A 17,956-nucleotide genomic window follows, 5' to 3' on the forward strand; every position below is an offset into this window, starting at 1 on the left:
TAGATATCAAGCAGACTTGTCTGCTTTATGTTGTCACCCTAGTTCTTTTATTTGTAACCCATTGATGGCGAGCGGGTGGGTGGAAATATGGTAATTTTTATCTTTTTTGTATCAAGACCCATAGATTAAAAGATAGACAAGAAGCAGGGATGGACAGGATGAATTCCTTCTTGCCCCAAATGGCAAAAAGATGAACCCATGTCAGCCTTACACATCTGAACTATTAAGGAAAGCAAGAGTTGAAAGTTACAAGATAATCGCATCAGCACTGTTATTTTACGAGCGGCACTGCTGGACACTAAGGGAAATATCCAAGTCGACACTACCGCTAACATAAATTACATCGCACAAGCATAAGCGACCTCTAGTGCCAACACCGATAGCATTTACTGGTGCAACAGGTTTCCCTGGAACACCCATCATGCCAGCAACGCTACTGCCATTGAGCTAGAGGTCGCTTACGCGTGCGCAACATCATTTAGGGAGCAATCCTACGGCTGCTAGACAGCAGCTAGATGGCCATAGGATATCTGGTTTTCCGGGAACCGACCTCAGAGCCCGCGCTCTGAGGTCAGTTCCCGGAGAACTGACCTCCCCACACTTCCGCGCTGCCCCACGCTCCATGCTTGCAAGAGGAGTGCGAAGCGGGCAAAAAGAGACGTATCTGGGGAGCGTTCCGGGGTGGGCGGAAATGCCTGTATGACACATCCAATGTGTCGTACAGCAGCCTCCTCCCCTGCTCCACCCTCCCGCGGCTATACAGCCGCAATCGGCTGTCTAGCCAAAAATGCAAGGCAGGAGAAGCATGGAAGGAACGATCCCCTTCGTGCTTCTCCCGCCCTGCAGTGGATAGGCGGTCGCCTCCGAGTTCAGAGGCAGCTGCCTATCCCCATAGGATTGCGTTCTTAGTTAGCAGTAGTGTCAACTTGGATACTGCCCTAAGAATATGTATGTATGTATGTATGTATGTATGTATATAAACTCCTAGCTGGAATCAGAGTGGTGCATAAAATATGCCTGCACTTATTCTGCTAGCTATATTTTTTTATTATTGTAACCCACTTATAAAAATGTCTTTAAAATAAAATAAATACAAGCTTTTAAAAATACGACATCCTACCAAGACACTTCTTTTTCACCCTCTCCAGCTCATTCTCTCGTCTTGCTGAGAGCACGAGCAAGGACCCAATCTTCGCCAGCTGGTAGGCCAGTTCCTCTCCAATTCCACTGGAGGCGCCAGTCACCCAGACAACTTGCCCTGGGAGCTCTTTTTCTGTCACAAGTAAAAAAAACACACAAAACAGGTTAGAGGGACCACCTTTTTCACTGCTACTTCAGTTGGCAAATTTGTATGTCCGCACACATGATGTTTCCCAATAGGTAGCAAGCGGTTAGGGGTTCTTTAGCCATGTGGTTTAGGATGAAATCCAACATGAGTGGAAGCCGGCTCACACAATGGGACTTTATCCTTTTCTCCTCCCACCTGCAAACCCCTCCGCAAAGTCTACTCTGTAGGGTCCCCCAACCCTACAGGGCAGATTTGGGAGGTGCAGAGAGGCACAGCAGCAGGGGGCTGTTGACCCCCTCCCTGTTCCATCAACAGAAGCAGTTCCATCAGAGGGAGAACTTAACTAGATACTACTCTTACCCATAAGAACATAAGAGGAACCATACTGGATCCAACCAAAGGTCCATCTTGTCCAGCACTCTGTTCACAAAGTGGCCAACCAATTGCCTCTGGGAAACCCACAAGCAAGGCATGAGTACAATAGCTTGTGTCCCCAGCAACTGGTTTACAGAGGCATACTACCTCTGATACTGGAGATATATACAGCCATTATGACTAGTAGCCATTGATAGCCTTCTCCTCCATGAATTGGTCTAATCCCCTTTTAAAGCCATTTTATGGTAAGGAATTCCATAGTTTACGTATGCACTATGTGAAGAAATGCTTCCTTTTATCTGTCCTGAATCTCCCATGGGATGACCCCATGTTAGTACTTTGCCCCCCAAACTACAAAGAGTCTTGTGGCACCTTAAAGACTAGGAAAACAGAAGGAGGTGAGCATCCAAAGTTAATCACAAAGAAGAGAAACAGGTTCTCAGGATGCAAAAAAAAAAAATACTGTAGGAAGAAAAAAAATTGCATCCTGAGAACCTGTTTCTCTTCGTTGTGATTTACCTTAAAGACGAGCGCATTTATTATGGCACAAGTTTCTATGGACTAGAGTCCAAGAAAGCTTAAACTGTAACAAATGTATTGGTCTTTAAAGTACAAATGCTGTTGTTTTGAGCAGACACTCCCTCCCTCCCTCCCTCAGGTATGAGCTTCAAGGCCATCCAGGCAAAACGTAGAGCTGTTTATCAGGGGCAACAAAAGAAAGTATACTCAAGTCCAGAAACAGAACTGTGAGTGACTTGCACAGAGCAATCCCCCAAATGACATCATCAGCTCTATCCGGGTAGGGTTTGCTCAAGCCAAGCTCCTCAGGGACTTTGCTATGTCAACAGAAGCAGAAAGAACTCTGTAGTCACCATATTTTCAAAATTTACAGGCATTTGGTTGCTACGTTGCTAAATTGCTTTCTTCATCCTTGGCTTCTCTTTAGCAACCAGTTGTTAGGTAGATCAGCCTTCCTCAACCTGCTTCCCTCCAGATGTGTGGGACTACAACTCCCAGCAACCCCCCACCAGCAAGGCTGGCTGGGAGATCCTGGGAGTTGTAGTCCCACACATCTGGAGGGAACCAGGTTGGGGAAGGCTGAGCTAGATATTTGAAACAAGGTATGTTGCCACCCACAGGCGTTTTACTACTAACACCACATGTGGAACCAAATTTCCTCGGCTGGATCGTCACATGCGAGAATGTGTAGCAGCAGGTTCAGCAGCAGTTCGTGCTGAGAAGACCCGAGCTACGGCTCAGAACAGAGCAACACACTCAGCAAAATTGCATGGCAGAGATCATTTTATTAAAGAGATCATTTTATTAAAAGGAAAAAAATAAAGATTCACCTAACAACATAAGAAGAGCCCTGCTGGATCAGACCAAGGGTCCATCTAGTCCAGCATTCCATTCACAAAGTGGCCAACCAGCTGTCCACGGGAAACCCACAAGCAGGACTTGAGTGCAACAGCACCCTCCCGCCCACGTTCCCCAGCAACTGCTGTACATAGGCATCCTGCCTCTGATACTGGAGGTAGCACAGAGCCATCAGGACTAGTAGCCTTCTCCTCCAGGAATTTGCCCAACCCCCTTTTAAAGGCATCCAAGTTGGTGGCCACCACTATGTCCTGTGGCAGAGAATTCCACAATTTGACTACGTGCTGGGTGAAGTAATTCCTTTTATTTGTCCTGAATCTCCCACCAATCAGCTTCATGGGACGTCCCTAGATTCTACTATTATGAAAGAAGTTTTTTCTCCCTATCCACTTTGTCCACAACATCTATTGTTTTATACACCATCATGCTGAAGTTTATACATCTTGGATTGTACCCAAGCATAGACTCAAGTATGAGATCACATTTGTGAGCGCTCCCCCACCCCACAAATTAGCACAGGGTGAAGAAGTCTATGTTGGAACCTACTTCCTACTCTTGGTGTGTGAGTTTTCTACATGAAGGGAGGTGTTGTTTTTACATGGGGAGCAATAAAAAAATGTAATCCCCCACCACCGGTCTGAAGTGGTATGGTCCAGTATGAACTTTTCATACGCGGCTTCTCAGATTTTTAACACTCAAGAGATGTTCTCCTAAACTGCCACCTCCCATACACACTCCTCAATTCTTGGATCCACTTAAGGCATAGTGCAGTAGAGCAGACCCATTGATATCAATGGGTCTCAAACCTGTGTTCCATTGATTTCAATGGGTCTACACGAACTATGACCAAGGATGCTTCTAGACTATGGTGGGGCAAGCAGCAGCCCTAAGCCTAATTTCAAAAGCCCTCTGCATGCAATAAGTTTGGAGCTCTGGCAAGAGCCAAGTGATACTTCCCTGGTAGCCTGCTAGGTGGAAGGGCAGAGGGAGAGAGGGAGAGAAGGAGGGGACAGAAAGAGAAAAGGGGTGACCATCTTCTAGTAGTGTGAAGAGCTCTCCATTCATGTGTACTAATAATCATACTTCACAGCCTTCTTCAACCTGGTGCCCTCCAGATATATTGGATTACAACTCCCATAATCTCCAGCCAGTAAGGCCATAGGGCATGCTGACTGTGGATGATGGGACTTGTAGTGCAATACATTTGGAGGGGTGTCTCATTGAGAAAGGCTGACATATAGTGTGCCAGCCTTGACAACCATAAATGCACTAAGTTCAGCACAGTCTGTTCTTCCTTTACGTCAAAAAGCATCAATATGTTATAGAGGTTCAGCAACTGCAGTTCAGCTGTTATTACTGCTAGCTCAGCGTTTTTCATGGCACCCATAAAAGCTGTTTACTTAATAATGGCTACAACTTAAAAATAAAAAGGAGAAAGAAGAGACTACCTGTTGCTCCAGTTCCCAAATTGCATCTGACTTTTGTCTATTTCATCCACGAATTAAAGGAAAAGCAAAAAATGTTTGTTGTTACAATGCAAAAATGCAAATTTTGACTGCTTCAATATACAGTACCCATGCATTGACTTTGTGTTGTGCAAAACCAACTTCTGTGTCATTGGGGAGGTGGGAGAGAGATGGCACAAGAGACATCCTTGGCCCTTTTAGCAGGGAACAGATTATGCACAGAATTTCACTTCCCTGCCCTGCCTCATTAAACTCCCTTCCACCTCCACCTTACTTGTACCTTACAGAGCTCTGGGCTGCTGCATTGGGACAACACCCTGGCTGTTATGCTATACAACACCATGATTCACAATTTCACCAGGGTCAGCGACCTATCACCTAGGATAGCCTGCCCCCACCTAGTGCCCTCCAGATGTGTTGGGCTACAGCTCCCATCATCCCCAGCCAGCATGGAAGGCACCAGGTTGGGGAAGGCTGACCTAGATCTGGGCTGTTGAACACCTTTCAGCCATCTTTCAGTTTTGGAGAAGTTCTCAGGGGCCACATTCCAGAGTGGGCAGGGCTGGATGCAAAAGGGTCAGGCCATAATATCAAAAATACCAGTATATTGTAGCTTAAACTTCTTACTGCCAGTAAGTTAAGCCTCAGGAGAGGCATTTCAACCTTTTATAGTGGGAGAAAAAACCGCACAAAAGCCAGGAAACCACCAAACCATCAGTGGTTGAGGGAAACAGCTGTGGCCAGGAAGGAGGCGTGGCCTTCTGGGACCCCAGGAGGGCTAGATTTGGCCCCCGGCCCGGAAGAACTACACCCTGCCCTGACCTTGATAAGAAGGAAGGCAAGTTCTCACGCCCAAGCTTTCTTCTCCATTATTTTCTTCTCCAGAGTGCAGGACACGAAATAATGGGCTCAAGTTACAGGAAGCCAGATTCCAGCTGAACACCAGGAAAAACTTCCTGATTGTCAGAGCAATACGACAATGGAGCCAATTACCTAAGGAGGTGGTGGGCTCTCCCACCCTGGAGGCATTCAAGAAGATGCAGGACAGCCACCTGTCAGGGATGCTCTGACTTGGATTCCTGCACTGAGCAGGAGGTTGAACTCGATAGTCTTCCAACCCAATATTCTATGATTCTATGATTTGAAATGTTACTGACTGAATTCCGAGAAAGCATTTGTTCTGGATCACTCACACAAGATTACTTTGTGATTAAATTAAAGGCAGAGAGCCAGTAGTCACTCCACCACCACCCCACCCCACTACTGATGTTGCACATAACATATGAGCATTCCTCAGGATCACCTGGATTTCTGGTTCAATACACTGAGCAGTAACATAAATAATAAAAAGGATCTATGTGCTGCACTCAATATGCCAACAAATTTGGAACACTCAACAGTGGCCGCAAGACTGGAAAAGGTCAGTTTACATTTCAATTCCAAAGAAGGGCAATGCCTGCCGAATAGCGTTCAAACTACCATACAATTGCGCACATTTCACATGCCAGCAAGGTGATGCTCAAAATCCTACAAGCTAGGCTTCAGCAGTATGTGAACCAAGAACTACCGGAAGTACAAGCTGGGTTCCAAAGAGGCAGAGGAACTAGAGATCAAATCGCCAACATTCGCTGCATCATGGAGAAAGCAAGAGAATTCCAGAAAAACGTCTATTTCTGCTTCATTGACTACGCTAAAGCCTTTGATTGTGTGGATCACAACAAACTGTGGCAAATTCTTAAAGTGATGGGAGTACCAGACCACCTTACCTGTCTCCTGAGAAACCTGTACGAGGGTCAAGAAGCAACAGTAAGAACCAGATATGGAACAACCGATTGGTTCAAAATTGGGAAAGGAGTACGACAAGGCTGCATATTGTCACCCTGCTTATTTAACTTGTATGCACAGTACATCATGAGAAATGCCGGGTTGGATTAATCACAGGTCGGAATTAAGATTGCCGGGAGAATTATCAACAACCTCAGATATGCAGACAATACCACCCTAATGGCAGAAAGCAAAGAGGATCTAAAAAGCCTCTTGTTGAGGCTGAAAGTGGAAAGTGCAAAAGCTGGCTTGAAACTCAACATTAAAAAAACTTAGATCATGGCATCTGGCCCCATCACTTCCTGCCATATCGAAGGGGAAGAAATGGAAGCAGTGACAGATTTTATTTTCTTGGGCTCCAAGACACCGCAGACAGTGACTGTAGCCATGAAATTAAAAGACGCTTGCTCCTTGGGAGGAAAGCTATGGCAAACCTAGACAGCATAGTAAGAAGCAGAGACATCACCTTGCAGACAAAGGTCCGTATAATCAAAGCTATGGTTTTCCCAGTAGTAATGTATGGCTGTGAGAGCTGAACTATAAGGAAGGCTGAGTGCTGAAGAACTGATGCTTTCGAACTGTGGTGCTGGAGAAGACTCTTACGAGTCCCCTGGACTGCAAGGAGGTCCAATCAGTCAATCCTAAAGGAAATCAACCCTGACTGCTCATTGGAAGGACAGATACTGAAACTGAAGCTCCAATATTTTGGCCACCTAATGCGAAGAGAAAACTCCCTGGAAAAGACCCTGATGCTGGGAAAGATTGAAGGCAAAAGGAGAAGGGGACAGCAGAGGATGAGATGGCTAGATAGTATCACCGATGCAATGAATATGGACTTGAGCACACTCCGGGAGAGAGAGCGCAGGACAGGAAGGCCTGGCATGCTATGGTCCATGGGGTCACGAACAGTCGGACACGACTTAACAACTGAACAACAACAACAATGTTCTAGCTGTGAATGCCAAAGACACAAATCCCTTTGCCTAAAATAAATGGGGGTGACTAACTGACCTGCATTGATAACATTGCTATAGTTATTATGAAGCGTAAAAATAGTGACTCCTTTCTACTCTTAAGAACATTGGGTTGTATGCAGCCTAACTTCGTTCCTGTTGAAATCAATGGGACTTAGTTTAAGTCATGACTAAAGCCCTATTCAGGCGTGCGTCTTTCCATGTAAAAGCATCATGGAAGGAAAGGGAGTGCTTTAGCCCTGCCCCACTCTGTTGTCTCATCTGTTGCCCTCAACTCTCAGAGGGCAAATGTCTGAAGAGGAGAGCTTCCTTTATCCATGGAGGCTCTCCACATGATTAAGAACGCTGGGAAATCCATGTTCTGCCTTGGGTGGAGAGCCTCCACAGATACAGGAACTTCCTCTTCAGACAGTCATCCTCCATCAGTTGGGCGGGAGTGTTCCCTTTCCTTACACATTGCTCATGGTAAGAAGCACACCTGAATAGGGCTTAACTTGCACTACTGATTCCAATGGGACCTAGGTTCAACTAACTTGGTCTGGATCCAAACCACTGCTTTGTAAGACAATAGTGAAAATATCCAAGAGTACACCTTTCAAACCTTGCTGAGAATCCATCCATGTACACAAACACAAATGGTTTTGCACACTGTATTCTGAAAGGACACCCACTGGACACGTTGAGGAATACAGTTACAACCTTGAACTACAGGTGTGCACAGACCACAAGATTTTATTCAGACCTCAATTTGGTGCGTTTGAAAACAGCCTGATTCTGCTCAGACAGATCTGGAGGCCGCCCACTTTGACTTGGGTACTGACCCTGAGTCAAGATTCAGAAATTTGAGGCTTGGTGCTTCCCACTGACAATCATGGGACATCAAAAAATGGTTATAACTTTTTTCTCATTGTCAGATGTGGAGGAAATTTACAGGCCCCTTAGAAGTGGATTATGCCTACCAAATTTAAAAAGATAGGTGTAGTGACTGTTGTGCCATGTATCTTTATATTTTGGTGTTTTTTTAACTGCCAAAAACTTCTTTTATTTCTTGGCAGAATTGGATTACATTTGCAGGGACAATTGCCCTGTCTCAAGGGATCAAGTCTGCCAGGTTTCAGATGAAGAGCAGCCTTTACATTTGGGGGGTATACATAGAATCATAGAATAGTATAGTAGGGTTGGAAGGGGCCTACAAGGCCATCGAGCCCAACCCCCCTACAAAAAAGGTCATACGTATCCCCCTAAGTTCCTTGAGGAACATTCTTTTGAAAATGACAGAAAGCATAGATGTGGCCCAAAAATAAGAAAACTGCTAAGTTTTGAAAGGATAGGAGCATTGGTTTATGTGAAAGAAGATCCTTAAATTTGGAAGGTGAAGAGTGATTTGCTTCCCCTACCCTCATTCCTTCCTTTTGGGGGGCAAATTGTATGAAAACGGCACACATATAGAGGTGTCTCCAGGCAAGAAACTTGCAAAGTTTCAGAACAACTGGTGAGGGCACTAGGGAGTGCCCTAGGATGCACCATTCTGTGTTAAAAAAGCCACCATTCTGTGTTAAAATGGTGGCGTGTTATTCTGCTTAAAAGGCACTAGGATGATTGAAAAACAGGTTAAGGCTTTTTTTCATAGTGAAGCCTAGTAGTGTCGGAAGTAAGTCCATCTCATGGTCCCGTCCTTGCCCTCCCCAGCACTGTGATTGCAGATCCCCTGGTAAGAGATGCCCTATGATTAAAAGGTGGACCTGTCAGTCACTCAACCCTACTCCCACCCTCATTAGCATTTAGAGAAACACTCTTTTTGGAGACACGTTGTTGGCCTTTCCAAAGCCAAATTGTGAACAAAGCCTTACCCAGGGTCCAGCTTTGGCACCAGTCACTTTGGAGGGAAGCCCGCTCTGCCTGGAGAAACACCAGAAATGTTCGAAAGGTTGAACTGTTACACTGTTCAACTTTATTCTGGCAGATTTTGTGCTCCAGACTGTATGGTTTTCCATACAGCCTTCCCTAACCTGGTGCCTTCCAGATGTGTTCAACTACAACATCAGGAAAAATTTCCTGATGTGTTCGGATGAACATCGGGAAAAACTTCCTGACTGTGAGAGCAATAAAACAATGGAACCAATGACCCAGGGAGGTGGTGGGCTCTCCCACCCTGGAGGCATTCAAGACGAGGCTGGACAGCCATCTGTAAGGGATGCTTTGGCTTAAGATTCCTGCATTGAGCAGGGGGCTGGACTCAGTGGTCTTATAGGCCCCTTCCAACCCTACTATTTTATGATTCTATGAAATCCCAGCATCCCCCAGGCCGCATGGTATAATTTGTTCTGTGATGGTCTGGACTGCCTTACTGTTAGGCAGAGGACTAGAATAGGTGACCTTATGATCCTTTCCAAGTTCCTACTCTACAGTGGAGCATCACCATCGGAAACAAAGTAACTGGAATGCCACTTCTGAAGTTTTTCTCAAGCACACACCCACAAGCTATTCAGTTAGGGTGCAATCCTATGCATGTTTAGACAGAAAAAAGTCCTACAACTCCCAGGATGCCCCAGCCAGCATGGCTAGCTAGGGCATGCTGTTAGTTGTAGGACTTTTTTCCAGTCTCAACATGCATAGGATTGCACCCTTATTTTATTTTTATACTGCCCTTCATCACAATTGATTCCAAGGGTAGTTTCCAAGGTTAAAAAAGATAATACTTATGCTAATTATAATTGTTGTAATTGGTTTAAACAGGTTGCTTCCGCTTATTTTATGTATGTTTTATCTGCCTTGTTTTTATGGCTGTTTTACTGCTTTTTATTGTATTGTATTTGTATGATTGTTGTTAGCTGCCTTGAACACCATTTGGTGAAAAAGTGGGATACAGATTTCAAACACACACAAAAATCTTATTTCATACATATATATTCCATCCTTAAACACACTTGACCAGTCATTAAGACAAGTTCTTTGCTTGACAAAAACAAGGATGCCAATACCAATCAACCTTCATTGGAAGGAATGTTGCATCAGATAAAAAGGGGTTTGTGCAAATAACATGCGTGGTGCAGTGCAGATAAGAATATGCAGCAGTCGACACATCTGCACAGAATCTATTGTGCAACCCCAACAGGAAATATGGGAATGATTTCTTCAGCGTGCAGCCGACCCTCTGCTGAGCCAGGCCCAGCAAAGCCCTAGTTGTAAAGTTGGCTATGCAGTTCTAAATGCCCGTTTTCACATACATTTTGCAACACTGGCACTCTGCACCCAATTAAAAAAAGATGAAAGCAATAGGATGCACTGCCACTGTGCAACCTCCATTCTTTCCAAGAATGGGTTGGACAGGCCTGCGGTGCCCGACCTCGCATCCCAGAGAGACTCGCCTGGCGCCTATGTTGTACTCTTTGTGATGCCAGGTGAAGACCTTATTTTCCCAGGCATTTGAGTCTTTTAGCTCCATTGTTTTAAATCTGTTATTGTATTTTAACTCTCTGCACTGCCGCTAGCTTTTATTTTGGTTTGACTTTTATACTGTAGTTTTAAACTTTTTAAATTTTATACTGCCCTTTATGCTGCATTTTGTGGTTTTAATTGTTGCGAACCACCCAGAGAGCTCTGGCTGTTGGGGTGGTATAGAAATATAATAAACAAACAAACAAATAACAGGTGCTTTTTTAGTTTAGAAAGAGAAATAAAATAGGGCAACTAAGGGTGCAATCCTGTCTAGATAGGCAGCCACCTCTGAACTCAGAGGCGACCGCCTATCCAAAGCAAAGCAGGAGAAGCACGGAGGGGATTGTTCCCTCCACACTCCTCCTGCCCTGCTTTTTCTGCAAGACAGCCAATTGTAGCTGTCTAGCTGCAGGAGCACGGAGCGGGGAAGGAGGCTGCTGTACAACACATCGGATGTGTAGATGTGTCATACAGGCAGCTACGCTCTCCCCGCCCCAGAACGCCCCCCAGCCACGTCCCTTTCCGGCCGCTCTGCACTCCTCTTGCAAGCCCTGAGGATGGGGCTGTTCCGTGCTGCCTTGGAGGCAGTTCGGAGAATGGGGCTGTTCCGCACTGCCTCGGAGGCAGCTCGGAGGCAGCGCAGAAGTGGGGGGAGGTCAGTTTTCTGGGAACCAACCTCAGAGTGCAGGCTCCAACATAACAAGATAACAGCATATCCTATGGCCATCTAGCCGCTGTCTAGATCTAGCCGGATTGCTCCCTAAGGGGTGGGAGAGAACATGATAGAGGTCTATAACATAAAGAACTGTGTAAAGGGGGTAGAAAGAGAAACAGTCTCTCTCGTCATCCTAAAATCAAGGGCCACCCAATGGAATTGATTGGCAGCAGACTCAGGACAAGCAGGAGGTTCTTTTTCATACAATGCCTAATTAACTTGTGGGAATCATAGCTACAGGAACCCCAGTGGAAGAGAACGGATCTCTACTGAAATGGATGAGTGGTGGTCAGCATATCACACCTATTCTTTGGGTTGCTAAAATTTCTAAGGGTGCAACCCTATGAAGATGGTTGGCAGCCTCTGAATTCAGGGGCTACCGAGCATCCAGTACAGGGCGAAGATCATCTCCGCTCTTGAGCCACCCTGCATTTCTGCTGGACAGGCAATTTCACCCGTCTAGCAGTGGCACCTCGGAGGGGGAGGGAAGGAGACTGGGGCGGCCATAGGAAATGTTGTATGGCCACCACTGCAGTCTCCTCCCCTCCCCACCCTTGGGAATACTCCCCTTTTTTCATCACCATGCTCCATTTCCGAGCATGGAGACATAGCCAGAACCGCGCTGGCTCTGAGGAGGAGGGGAGCATGGTTTCTGGGCTCCGAGGTTGGAGCCCTGCTTCTGAATTTTGAACAAAATTCAAAGTGATCTTGATAGACTGAACCGCTGGGCAGAAAACAACAGAATTAAATTTAATAGGGATAAATGCCAAGTTCTACACCTAGGAAAAAGAAACCAAATGCACAGTTACAAGATGGGGGATACATGGCTCAACAACACTACAAGTGAGAAAGATCTTGGAATTGTTGTAGATCACAGGCTGAATATGAACCAACACTGTGATGTGGCTGCAAAAAAGGCCAATGCTCTTTTGGGCTGCATTAATAGAAGCACAGCTTCCAAAACCCGGGAAGTACTGGTTCCCCTCTACTCAGCACTGGTTAGGCCTCATCTGGAGTACTGTGTCCAGTTCTGGGCACCACACTTGAAGAAGGATACAGACAAGCTGGAGAGGGTTCAGAGGAGGACAACAAAGTTGATCAGGTGACTGGAAACAAAGCCCTATGAAGAGAGACTGAAAGAACTGGGCATGTTTCGCCTTGAGAAGACTGAGGGGAGATATGATAGCACTCTTCAAGTACTTGAAAGGTTGTCACAGAGAAGAAGGCCAGGATCTCTTCTCGATCATCCCAGAGTGCAGGACATGGAATACTGGGCTCAAGTGACAGGAAGCCAGATTCCAGCTGAACATCAGGAAAAACTTCCTGACTGTTAGAGCAATATGACAATGGAACCAATTACCTAGGGAGGTGGTGGGCTCTCCCACATTGGAGGCATTCAAGACGAGGCTGGATAGCCATCTGTCAGGGATGCTCTGGCTTGGATTGCTGCATTGAGCAGGGGGTTGGACTCGATGGTCTTATAGCCCCCTTCCAACTCTACTATTCTATGATTCTATGAACATTTAAATCACATTAAGTGTGCTTTACTTTTTTTCATCAAATATGTCAGGTTAAATACTTGGGGTGTATTGGGAGAAAAAGTTAACATGGGGTACTAAATACAAGTAAAATGAACATGCTAAATTAGATCACTCTCTAGGGCACCCGAAAATTTCCCAGTGCAACTAACTCTACGTAAATTAGCCTGATGCCAAATTTTCTGGAAAATCCACATCACTGTTGGGTATGGCCATTAGCTTAGGCCACAATCCTACACATGTTTAGAAAGAAAAAAGTCCTACAACTCCCAGCATTCCCCAGCCAGCATGGCTTGCTGGGGAATGCTGGGAGTTGTCAGACTTTTTCTATCTAAGCATGCATAGGAATGCAGCCTTAGATACCTTTTAAAAAGAATTATTCAACAGCATACCCCATTCGGCAGGATCCCTTGACTCGCTGGGTGGCAGTTCTGGGTGGTCCACTCCCACCAGCCCAGTTGCACGTACCTAGATCTGAATCCAACCCATCAGCTGCACAACTTCTGAAGCTACCAAGACAAATGTGGACCACTGGCCATATAAGGTAGCTTCCCACTCCCACCCCCAGGACTAAATAAGCCTGCTGGTTTTGCTGCCTGCCTGAAACTGCAGTAACCGTTGGGGGTGGGGGGGATATCACTTGTCAAGAACTCCAGAAGGCATAATACCATGGTGGACAACTGCAAGAGGACCGGGGCCCATTTTTGCCCCAGACTGTCCCCCTGTGGGCAAACAACCCCTCCTGCAGGTGCTGAAAAATAAAAATAAAGTAAAAATTAAAAATGGCATCCGTAGCAGCTACAGAGTATCCACGAGTCACAATTAGCTTGTTTGTAAGCTCACTTTGACCCTTATGGCACTCCGTAGCCAGTACGGGACATCTTTTTTTTCTTCAAAACTTAAAAAAAATGAATTAGGGGGCAGTGGGGGCTGCAGCAGGAGCCGGACTGGCTGCCCAGGGCCCATGGGCCAGGGGCTGCTCACCCCTGGCATAATACATAGCTGGCAAGCTGCATTCAGTTTGGTGGGCCAAATGTTGTGCAAGGCTGTATAACAGGGGTGTAGAACCTAAGGCCAAATCTAGGCCACCTGTTGTCCACTGGATGGCCAGGACCCCATGCCCTGGCCCAACCCCTTGCCCCTAACTGTTTGGTTGTGTCTTGGCTTTTGTGTGTGTGTTTTCCCCATTCTAAAAGGTTAAAATAGACTGGCTATCTTGAGCTATCTTGATTTCCTCCATTTAAAGGTGGATAGATTGGGGTAGCCTCCAATTATTGGCAGGTCTTAATAATTCAAGGCTGTAAGCTAGAGGCCCTAATTTGTATAAATGTCTCTCTTCTCCCCAAACCCTCTTGCCTTGCAGCAGAGGCCTGGGGCAAATTAGATGACTTGTTTGATAGCCTTCTAGTAGACTACCCTAATCACTTTTTTTAACCTGTGGGGACTTTAATGCCAGGAGGGGCAATAATTATTCTTTCATGGGAAAAAGCTTTAGGTTTAGGACTAGGGGAAGCAGTAAGTATTCCCCGTACCTCCAAGGATAAGACAATTAATAAATATGGCCAAGGTCTTTTTTCTTTAATTTTTAATGTTCAACTTGTGTGTTTTAATGGTACTTATTTAGACCACACGAAGGGGTCTCCTAGCTGATCACCATTTATTTATCACATACTTGGTAGCCCAATTTGCTTTGGCAGCCAAAGCTGCAGTCTCACCATATCAGGAATTATAATGTACTATAAATCTTATCATTTTAGATATAAGTAGTCAGCCTTCTTAGCGGATGGTAAACATGGCTTGTTCTTAATAACTTTGTTGAGTTTTTAAATAATTTTTATTTACATCAAAGTTTTGTGCTAGGAATGGCTTCTTTCTAACATTTTTAAACATTTTAAAGGCCTATGGCTATATACAATAAAGTTTATATGTATGTATGTAAAAGGCTGAAATGCCTCTCCTAACAGGCAGTAAGAGCTTTACGCTAAAATAGGTTGGTATGTCTGGTATTTTGGCCTAGCCCGTTTTGCCTTCAGGCCTCATCCCTTTTTGTTTTTAGCCCTGCCCATGACTGCAATGTGGGTCCTGCGAGTTTCTCAGAGACTCAATTTGGCCCCCAGGCTGAAAGGTTCCACACGCCTGCTGTAGCAGAACATTTGTTCCATTAAAGACAGAGCTCATAAAATGACTGTGTAAACAAACACACACATTACAAACATTGTCTTTCGCAGATGCTTGCAAAGCTTCTGGCATATGCTTTCGTGTTTGCTTTAACAAAAAACTTTGTTTCCAGATCCTTCTCCTTAGTCAGGAATTTTAAACACACACCCACACACGGAGAGAGAAAGGGAGAGAGAGAGAGCGCAGTAATATAATTATTTAATCTCTCTGGAAGTGAATGGGTTATCAGTAAACTGCTAGTTCAGCCTTCCCCGAGCTAGTGGCCTCCAGATGTGTTGGACTACAACTTCCATAACTCCGAGCCAGCATGGCCCATGCTAGCTGGGAATCATAGGAGTTGCAGTCCAACACATGCAGAGGACATCAGACTGGTTTTTTAATTCCTTAAAGGGCACAATCTTATGCATATTTAAGAGAGAAAAACATGCATAGGATTGCACCTTAAATAACACATATAACCAAGACAATTAAAGATCAATAAAACTATGCATTGTTTTCTACTTTCTGCCCACTCCTGGCCTTGAGAACTGGCAGCCTTAAGGCCAAACTAGGCAAGATGATAGATGTCTCACATTTCTTTCTGACAAATGCGGGGATCAGAGGGAAGGTTACTGGTTAAATTCTCCCATACTCTTGTGTGTGTGTGGGGGGGGGGAATACCACAGCCACAATCCTATGCAAACTTACTTGGCAATAAACTCCACCAGAAAGCATGAGGAGTAAAACATGGATAGGATGTGACTTGTCAGAGGCTAGAATAGCCTTCCCCAGCCTGGTGCTTTCCAGATGTCTTGGACTACCACACCCATGCTGGCTGGGGGATGCTAGGAATTGTAGTCCAACGCATCTGGAGGGCACCTGGTTGGGAATGGCTGGGACAGAATGACTGCTAGGCATTAAGGGAGCAATCCTATGGCCCCTAGATATTGTATGGCTGTAGGATCCTGGGCATTCCCTTCTCTGAGGCCAGAGACAGCGCTCCAACCTTGGAAGGAGGAGTTAGCAATCTGGCCCCCCTCTCCTGCCCCCTTGCAGCTGGTGTGGAAAGGACCACACTGGCTGCCCTCCAAGGTCAGTAAATCGACCTTGGAGAGGGAAAAAAGGGGGCGTTTTAGTGAGCAGGGAGGGGAGGAGATTGAAGAGGCCAGGGTATGAGCTGTCCTGGGTCTCTTCCAGCCTTCTGAAATACCTTTGCTAGATTGGGGTGGGGGGGGGAAGCTGGTCTAGCAAAACAGCAAGATGGGAGGACAGGTGGCCGCTCCTCTTGCCCTGCACTGGATGACCAGAAGCTTTCAAGTTCGGGGGCTTCTGATCATCGAGGGCACAATCAATAACTGATCCATTTTCAACTCATTTTATTAAAATAAGAACAAATGCATCAGGAGACTTGTGGTTGTATTTAAAAAGCAAAGGTAGCCAGGTTGGCCATAATTAAAATTCCAAAATCCATATTAGCGCAATACCATTATTAGACCAACCAAAAGATCTCAAAACATGTGCAAGCTTTCAAAATCTCCAGTTCTCTTCATCAGGCAAGCTAAAATAAAAAGCCAGTTGTGCGGAGAGGGGGTGGAATTGGGGAAGAAGAAACAGACCATGTGATTTCACCATCAAGTCAGCTTTTCCCTCTCCCCCCACCCCTTCCCACGTTGCTGGATCAAGAGATCTGCAGATCTCGAAAGCCTGCATAGGGTTTGTTTTTTTTGGGGGGGGGTGATCTTTCGGTTGACTTAATAAAGTCATGGACTTTGGAAACGGTGGTTATATTTGGGTGGCAAAAAGCAGCTCACACTCCGTTTGCCGCTCTGACCTGGCTGCCTGTTATTCCAGCCCCACAGAAGGCCGCGGGACGGGCTCTCCTCCCGCACCCCCGCTCGGCAACGTACAGAAGAGAAGCCCCGCCGAGCTGGAGGCGGTTCCGCTCCCTGGAAGCGGAGGGCAGCCTGCGCCCGGCTGGGAGGAGGCGTTCTGCCACACCCCACCCAAGAAGGGGGAAAAGGGAAGCGGGGGAGAGAAGGGAAGCGTGGCAGCGACAGAGGCTGGTGGCTCCGATTTCGGTGGGGCTGTGCAGCCACTCCGGGTTTCAGCCAGAACTCGAACGGAGCTATCCGAGGTGCTGAGACTATCTGGGACGGCGTTCAGCGCCTTGGATAGCTCCGTTAAAGTTCTGGCTGAAACCCAGAAGGGCTGCCCAGCCCCTCCGAAATCGGAGCCATCAGCCTCCACTGGAAGGCAGCGCGCAAAAGCGGCGGCGGGTCGCCCAGCTTGCCGCTTACCAGGCTTCTTGCCCCGCCATTCTGCCCAGAGCAGCGTGAGGTCTCCGTCGGCCCGGAGCCAGCGCCTGATCAGGAGGGCCAGCGAGATGAAGACGCAGCTCCAAATCGCGAAGCAGAGGTAGAACGCCATGGCGCGGCGGGGAAGTCGGGCGCGCCCAGGGGCCGCCGGGCTTTACGCGCCTCGGGGCCGACCCGTCCTGCCTCGGCGTCTCCCCGGCAAGGAGTGGCTGAGGCGGGCCCCGCCAGCGCGGACGAGCTGCGCCGGGCGGGGCGGGGCTCGCCCATTTCCCTCCGCCCCCCCTCGCACGCGAGTCGCGTGCCTCCCCCGGCGCTTCCTCGCAGGGGCCGCCGCGCGCCCCTTTCGCGCTCAGGCGCCGGCCGCTGTTCTCACCCGCGACGTCGCTATTGTTTAGGGTTGCCAACTGACCGAGAAGGAGGCTAGGCCTGGCCTGCTCCTGCGCCTCTAGGAGAGCAAGGGTGATGGGGAAGCGGGTAGAGTATTGGACA

General features: G+C 46.8%; 1 protein-coding gene across 1 annotated transcript in view; it reads right to left on the reverse strand.

The window, feature by feature from the left end:
• The window catches only part of DHRS7 (dehydrogenase/reductase 7), a 37,731-nt gene extending 20,057 nt beyond the window's left edge, over positions 1-17,674 (reverse strand). Inside the window, exons 1-2 of the mRNA XM_084836400.1 lie at positions 17,450-17,674; positions 1,121-1,273 (exon numbers count right to left, since the gene is read on the reverse strand). Of these exons, the coding sequence (XP_084692526.1) occupies positions 1,121-1,273; positions 17,450-17,579 (283 nt within the window). The 5' untranslated portion in view covers positions 17,580-17,674. The remainder of the gene's footprint in view (positions 1-1,120; positions 1,274-17,449) is intronic.
• Between the last annotated feature and the right edge of the window lie 282 nt (positions 17,675-17,956).

This window comes from Heloderma suspectum, chromosome 1 (genome assembly GCF_057233095.1).
Source record: "Heloderma suspectum isolate Gila_16-S chromosome 1, 16-S_ref, whole genome shotgun sequence".
Classification (NCBI taxonomy): domain Eukaryota; kingdom Metazoa; phylum Chordata; class Lepidosauria; order Squamata; family Helodermatidae; genus Heloderma; species Heloderma suspectum.